The sequence below is a fragment of the Sinocyclocheilus anshuiensis genome, unplaced genomic scaffold (genome assembly GCF_001515605.1).
Source record: "Sinocyclocheilus anshuiensis isolate Anshui unplaced genomic scaffold, SAMN03320099.WGS_v1.1 scaffold916, whole genome shotgun sequence".
NCBI classification, from domain to species: domain Eukaryota; kingdom Metazoa; phylum Chordata; class Actinopteri; order Cypriniformes; family Cyprinidae; genus Sinocyclocheilus; species Sinocyclocheilus anshuiensis.
Window position 1 is genome coordinate 1,202,526 of NW_015548264.1, and position 7,892 is coordinate 1,210,417.

Below are 7,892 nucleotides of genomic sequence, written 5' to 3' on the forward strand. Positions count from 1 at the left end.
TAAATTTATGCTTGCTTTGTGCCACAGATAAACCGCGTCCGGACTAGAGACTTTGACTGCTGTTTAGTGGTTCCTCTTATAGCAGAGTCCGGGAACAAACTGGATCTAGTCATAAGCCGAAACCCGGTTTCCTCGCAGCCCTCAGAACTGAACCCGTTGTCCAATGACGAGGCAGCGAACTGGACTGACCCCGGGGACCCTCTCGAGCAGCCCGCCGCAGGGCTGGAGCAGGGCCAGCACAATTCCACGCTAGCGGGACTAGAGGACAGAGACCCCAACAAGACTTTATAGCAGAACTCCTCCCAGGTGCCTGCAGTGGAGCGCTCCTCCTCATGGTGCTAAAGCGAACCCTCCCCTCCCTAAAACGGCTCCCTCTAGTGGAGGAAAACGAGAGGGGCTTGTTGTCCTATAGCACACACCCAGTCCCTTTCCTAAGTCAGAGCATGAACCACCATGACTAAGAGGTCCTTTCCTGACAAGCTGGGTGTGTTTTTACCCTGTGAAAATGGCGGCGAAGACCACACTGACCTCTTGGAAAACCAAATTGTGGGGGGGGGTTGGGGGAAACCTGAAACAGTGCCATCCCTAATTTTTATTGCCAATAAACGAGAATAGTTTTAAGAAGGACTTAAAAAAGAATACATAAAAGCAACACTGAGACTTTTACTTACAATATCGGACTGGCCACTCTGTGATTGTCCGTATTTGTGTGAGTTTGAATGAGTGTGCGCGTGTCCCGAGACTTTATTTCGCAAGCCTCCACGAAGTCTGTCAAAGTTCCACATTTGAAACGCAACCGTCAATCCTCCTATTTTGTGATACTGAAACACAAGTGTGTGTATAGTGTATGTCCGTGTATTTCCTTCTATCTGATGCCAAGGTCAGATCCCTTTTCTCGCTCGATGAGAGAGAGGATACAGCTGTGTGTGGGGGAAAAAAATAATCAGCACAATGAATTCGGTAGCCATTTTTCAATTGTGACTGAATGTGGGTTATAGCCTAATGCATGAGACCTTTTAATTAACTATTTTGTAGTACTTCTGTCCAAAAAAAAAACCACAAGCGCTTGGCTAAATGAAAAACACCATGTTTCGGTTCTCTGTCCGCTATATCACCGTAAATATGAAATACAATGTCACTCGTATAAGGAGAGGGTGACACAAAGGCACCTTATCTTGAAATTGGACAGATGTCTATTTTTATGAATAGAGGCGGATGATTTATAAGGGATGCGTGTGATTTTGAGCGATGACTGGTTAGCATGAGGTCGCTATCGACCGTGTACCGCAGCAGATTGATGGCACGGAGAAGGTCATTCAGGTCGAAAACTCTTTGTACTTTGTTAGGTAACCGCCGTAGGTCTGCGGTCTCCAGACTCTCGCCCCACATTTTGAGGAAATCCATCATTGGCCCAAAGGATAGAACAGCTTATTTATTCCAACATCAATCTTCTAAATGAAAACGACAGGCGTTCAAGTAGGTACTCACATATTGTTTACTCCGCTGTCTGTGATAAATGAGAATATTACGACGAACAAATTCATCTCAATTGCTTAAATTTGCAGTATCCACTTATGACAAAAACGCAAGCATGGGGTTGATGTCCACGAGTAAAAAAACAAAAAAATCCTGAAAAGACTTTTGTATTCCTCCCCACATTGTTTAAATAGTTATCAATCATTATGGTACTTTGTATATGGTACTGTTATGGTTTTATGTCTCATCTGACATTTTTTTCCCAGACTGTGTAAGCCCAAAGGGTATGCAATCCATCTGTAAAGAGAAAAAATACGAAGTGTCAAATCATGAGAGAATGGATTCTTTCTACCGTATGTGGTAGACCAATAAACATCACATTTGTAGCTCTACTTGGAAAAAATAATGTTAGTAAAGAACAAAAATGCCATAGGTAAGCTGCTAATGGCAATGAAGACCCTCACCCACCTGTGTGAAACTGTGCTTTTGATTGAGTGACGTCACCCTCGTTGTCAGTGCTCAAAGATCCTGTCTACTCACTATTTTCAAATGGCACATTGTGGTCCAACTCCTGAACCGAACAAAAACCTCATCAAACCCACTTGATGGAGAAGGTTTGACGATGATGAAAAGGTATCTTTTGTTGTTGTTTTATTTCAGATAAACTTTCAGGTACAGGTGCATTCCCCAAACTCATGCACAGAGATGTTTCTCAATTCGCTACATGTTGAATTATGGTTTTCAAGCCCTGATTCAAAAGTTAGTTGTCACTTTCATTACGCTTTCCTTGACCTTGACCTATTGTTTGTTACACTTCACTGTGTTACTACAAATACACTCCGGTCAAGTGAAACAAGTAATTTTTATGTTCCATTTGTGGAAACGTTTAGTGAAGTCAAGCACTGCCAATTAAAATAGTGGGTGCCCATTTTCAGTATACAATAATTTTATGATTCAATCAATGTCACAGTTATGTCCCTAAAATATTGTATTTTTATTTCTAATGGACAGGTATTATGAGCTGTAAAGTATTTTTGTACAAATGTAATACTTTGTTAGCATGATGTTTATCGTCTATGTATAAATTTGGGGATTCCTACAGCTGTAATCCTTTGTATGGCCGACGAACAGAGAAACAATAAAACAACATGCCGAGTGAAGTTCATCTAATGATGCAGGTATGTTGTACAATTTAAAGATCCCCTGCCACTCACATTGACGACATAGTACAGATTTAGGATACAAGCAGATAGTAAACGACTGATGCATAGGAAACTCATATTTCCAATTCAGACGTTTATTACGGCATGTCACGTATTCAAATTAGAAACATGAAGTAGCCTAAATAAAATTATACAGTGAACAATGAACTCAAATAACATCATCTGAATATGAAATTATCAATAATATTCATTTCTATCACTCGTTATGATTCATAAAACATGCCCTTCAAACTAGAGCCTACAGCATTAGCAAAATAAAGCGCAAAGAGGGTTGCACACTGGACAAGAAGCACCACATGTTAAAAATTTGACTTCAGCATCAATTCCTGCCACACCACTCATATCATTTTCCATTTAACTGCATTTACAATTATTTGAGATAAATATTTGTACATACTGATTTCACCCTTGGCTGCAAGAGTGCACTTTCCACTAATAAATTTGTTTCTTGGCTTGAATAACGTCTATGCTTCATATGAAATAGTAATATTGATTGCCCTTTCTTTTTCCGTTTGCACAGTTTTTGTTCTAACTAAATCTAAATTGAAACTCACTGATGCCATTTGGTTCATTTTCAAAGTTAACGTTTGCCTGTATAGACCTACTATTGATTAGAGTCACTTCTTTGAATTGCCTCCTTAAAGGTGACACATCATGAAAATCTGACTTTTTCCATGTTTAAGTGCCATAATCAGGTCTCCGGTGCTTCTACCAACCCAGAAAACATGAACAAGAACAACCCAGTAAATTTGTTTGCAAGCCTGGGAAAAAACTAGCCGCTCAGATTTCGCTCCCCCCGTGATGTAGAAAGGTGATCTTATTATAATATTACCGCCCCTTAATCTGCACGTTTCCACCCACGGCACCGCCACTGTGTTTTCGCAAGCGACAACGGTGTATCAGTCCTAACGCCATGTTGAAAGTTTGAGCAAAGCATGCTAACTGTTCTGTCTTTGGCTGCACTGACGAGCACAGAACACTATTTAGAGTCCCAGCTTCAGAGGAGACAAGAGAGCAGAGGATTTATTTATTTATTTACTTTATAATTACACTGCTGCCACGCAGATCTAATATAAATATGCATTTTCTTTCCCAGCTGTTTACCTTCACAGACATAACCGACTGTATTTGTAACTCGTGTGTTTTTAACAAACTTGTGTCTATTTGACAGTTTAAGCGCAATAAGACACGAAAGAAAACTCACATGCCAAGTGACAGCCGCTTTGCTTTTCTGTGCGCGTGCTAAGGATGTGTGCGCTCAAAAAACAGTATATCAAAAGTTTAAAATAATATGGTTTAAAATGCATGATTTCAACGCGATAGACATAATCAAAACCAAACGGATGTTTTTAGCAGAGTATCTGAGGAACGAGCTGTAAAGGCACAGCCCCATTCTGGGAAAACTAGGTGTTGAGCAACAGCTCATTTGCATTTAAAGAGACAGGCACGAAACAGCCTGTTTCTGCTTCCACTCAAAATAGGCATTTTCAAAATATGATATGATAAATTATCTGTGGGATATTTTGAGCAGAAACTTCACAGACACATTCTGGGGACACCTGAGACTTATTACATATTGTAAGAATGGGCATAACAGGTCTCCTTTAAACTTGAATAAGTGAGTACACAATGACAAGTCTGGTGTGAGATGTCCAAGGCGCAGCCCTTCTCGTCCAGTGTGCCACCTGGAGTATTAGGAGACGAGGCTGCTTTTTCATCCCATTCTCTCTCAAATGAGAATGGGTTGGCTTTTTTAATGGATGTCAATGGCAGAGAGGCATTTATTAGAGTTCAGTGCGTTACTATTTTGTATAAGAAATCACTGCAAACGATTCAGTGCATGAGTGACCTGTCTGAGGCCATGTCCACACGTACACAGGTATTTTTATAAACAGAGTTTTTCCTTCTTCCGTTTTAAAAAAAATCTCCGTCCACATGAAAACGCAAACGCATGCTGTGAAGCACTGTCAAGAGCATGCTAAACCAACAGGTGGCGATATAATCTCAACCGTAAAGCCATGTTGGCCAATCAGAAGCCTAAAAAAGTTTCCTGTAGGCGGAGATAACAGCGCAGGCTCCGACGTCACAAGCCAAAAACTCCGGTTTCGCTGTCTACACGATAACACTGCAACCGGAGTTTTTGAAAATCTTCACCCTGGCAGGCGTTTTCAAAAATGTTCTGTTTCAGTGATCTGGTGCAGCATTTGCATGTGGACGAATGGCCAAACCGCGTAGAAAAAGCTGTGGTTTTAAAAATAACCGCATTCGTGTGGACAGGGCCTGAATGAATGAAACTGAACTGTGAATGTTTTCAGACCTTTAACTGCAAACCAGTTTAACTGATTGGATCAATAGTGATTAATTCATGAATCTGACTGATAGAAACACAAATGACGTTATTGCTGAGAAAATGATTGTCAAGTTAGTATATGGTAATCATCATCAGACAGAGATATCTCAGGAATATTTTACTGGATCACAGCTGTATTTTACTGGGGCCCAATAAAAAGCAACAGATATTTCTTCTGCATTATAACCAAATGAAGTGGATTATCTAAAAAAAACATGAAAAGTGGTGACTTTGTTCATATTGGTCAAACATGCAAACATGCAGTCGAGCGCAAGAAAGGAGGGTGTTTTAAGCAAAATAAATTATTTGAGAAGTCCAGTGTCATGAGAAATCATCCCCCATAGGACCCCAAGCAAACCCATTGGCTTTTAGTGCCTGGTTACATTACGATACATGTCAAAATCACAGTATGATAAATATCATAGTCACTAATAACTATTAATGTCTGTTTTAGTTAGCTTAGCATACAGACAGCTGATTATGTAGAGTCTGCAGACTTGCTACTTGACTGTCATTTCACTACCAGATGCTTTCCATTCAGAAAAGCATTTCCAGCTCTTGTCTCCCTGAGTAAGCAAGTGGTAAGTGTCATGCTCAAGGAGCAGTGCTGATGGAGTGGGATCGATCTCACTATCTCTTCTCTTAGAGGCTCAGATACATAACCATTAAGCGTTCACTTGTTTGAACCATTTCTACTACTTTAAATTATAAGCAGCTTACAGCTTGACAAGCACCAGTTCCAAGCAGCTTTCCTAAAACTACCCTGGTTCTGTCACGTTTGTTGTTAGTAGGAAGAGCTCTATCTGGTGGTCACTCGGGGTACAGACTCGCAAGCAGTTATGATTACCAAGGTTGTTTATTTTTCTAAAGCTTTTGGTGGTTCAGTAATTTAAATCTACTAAGCAGCTATAGAATTACTCTTTATAATGAAGATGAATGGTGCATGTTGGAAATTTAAATAAGATCTAATTTGAATCACACCAGCTGTTACAAAAACACCTTAAATTAAAGATAAGCTATATTCCTCTGACTGCATGATGATTTTAAAGACTTTCTTGGCCTTAAAGTATAATAATATAGTATATAATAGTATAGTAATATAATAGTTCACCCCAAAAGTACTCAACCACGGGCCATACAAGATGTAGATGAGTTTGTTTCTTCATTGGAACAGATTTGGAGAACATTAGATATTTTCTTGTTTTTTAGATTTTATAAAGATTTTATAGACGCATTACATCACTTGCTCACCAGTGGACCTTCTACGGTGAATGGGTGCCAGAAAGTGATTTTTTTTTTGTTGTTGCAAAAAGCTACATGTTGGTAATAAACAAATCAAGACATTTTTTACTTAAAACCGTAGCTTCAAATACAATTGCTCTATTCATAACATTGCTTTCTCAAGTGAAAAAGTAGTCTCATCTGAATCAGAAGAGAAATATGCACAGATCAAGCACCATTTACAAACCAAAACATGTCTAAATAAATATGTTGGTGGATTTCGATGTGAGAGGACAGCAGGGGATGGATTTGTTATTATATTAAGTATTATTATGGATTACGGACCGAAATATTCACGTTTTAAAGTTAAAATCCCTTAATTATAGATTTGTTTCTTACAAACATGCAGATTTTCACTTCACAGTTTGTTAATTGATGGACCGGAGTCATTTGGTTTACTTGTTGTGATGCTTTTATTAGCTGTTTGTCTCTCAATCTGACGGCACCCATTCACAGCAATGGATCAATTGGTGAGCAAGTGATGCAATGCTAAATTTCTCCAAATCTGTTTTGATGAAGAAACAAACTCATCTACATCTTGGATGGCCTGAGGGTGAGTACATTTTCAGCAAATCTTAATTTTTGGGTGAAATATTCCTTTAAGATTGCTGGTAATGTAACTATTCTTTTTCTATTAGCCTGTAATAGCTACTATAGTGTAAAAGGAAAAACAAGGATTGGAAATAGAAAAGGAGCCACTGCAATGTGCCACATGAAAGAAATGATGTGATGGAAAGCATCCCCTGAATGCAATAAGCCATAAGGTTACTCAGAAACACCTGGGAATGGATACAGGGGATGCAGAAGACAGTGTACTTCCAAATTAATTATGTGGCCATGTCCCTGAGGCTGGCTCCACATAGACTTTAATGAAATGCTGTGTGGATTCCATAAAGAGCTGGCTTCACCTCAAGCTCCTGAGGGAAAGCAACGGGCAGTGGTGCACTTTGTTAAGCATGCCCAAGAGAGACTGTGAGCAACCTATGCAGCAACTCTGACACTAAACAAATCCCACAGGCATGTCATTACATGGCCGAAACCAGTGCACAAAAGAGAAAGACAATAGTATTCTCTTTGCAGATGAGGTTGTAATTAAACCTGAAGGAAATTACTTTTTTCGACCACTGCTGGGGTTATAAAATAAGAGGAATATTAAAAATAGCACAATGAATCGTCTGAGTATGAGCATGTGTCGGTTAAATATGAGGTGGAGCTCTCCGCGGGGTCTTTTACTTACTTGCGTTAGCTGATTAGCACCACAAAGGAAGAAAGCAGGTGCAGGAAACCCCTCTGAGAATGGAAAAGAGATGACAGAAAACGTGTGTGGATTCTCCAACGTACCTGTTGGGAAATTTAAATTAAGGCGTTTGGAATGAATTATGTAAAGAAGAATCGTGATTGAATTTGGATGTGTGCTAATTCATATCCTCCAAGGTCATCTCCTGAATGACCTGTGCTGCATATAATAGTGTATACTTAGAGGTGCAACTCTGGTGGGGGACCAAAACAGTGTTTGGGGGATGATTGGTAATTTTAGAAAATGCAAAACTAGTCTTCCAAAT

At 39.5% G+C, this 7,892-nt stretch overlaps 1 protein-coding gene and 1 long non-coding RNA gene across 8 annotated transcripts in view; one reads left to right on the forward strand and one right to left on the reverse strand.

Annotated features, from left to right (window-relative positions):
• Positions 1-2,632, forward strand: part of LOC107655593 (glutamate receptor-interacting protein 1-like) — a 292,734-nt gene extending 290,102 nt beyond the window's left edge. For all 7 annotated transcript variants that reach the window (XM_016443136.1, XM_016443139.1, XM_016443132.1 and 4 more), the window contains one exon: positions 28-2,632. In XM_016443136.1, the coding sequence (XP_016298622.1) occupies positions 28-291 (264 nt within the window). In that variant the 3' untranslated portion in view covers positions 292-2,632. The remainder of the gene's footprint in view (positions 1-27) is intronic.
• LOC107655594 (uncharacterized) overlaps positions 1-7,661 on the reverse strand; it is a 15,587-nt gene extending 7,926 nt beyond the window's left edge. Inside the window, exons 1-2 of the long non-coding RNA XR_001630461.1 lie at positions 7,568-7,661; positions 7,110-7,247 (exon numbers count right to left, since the gene is read on the reverse strand). This is a non-coding gene — a long non-coding RNA (uncharacterized LOC107655594). The remainder of the gene's footprint in view (positions 1-7,109; positions 7,248-7,567) is intronic.
• Positions 7,662-7,892: the final 231 nt, after the last annotated feature.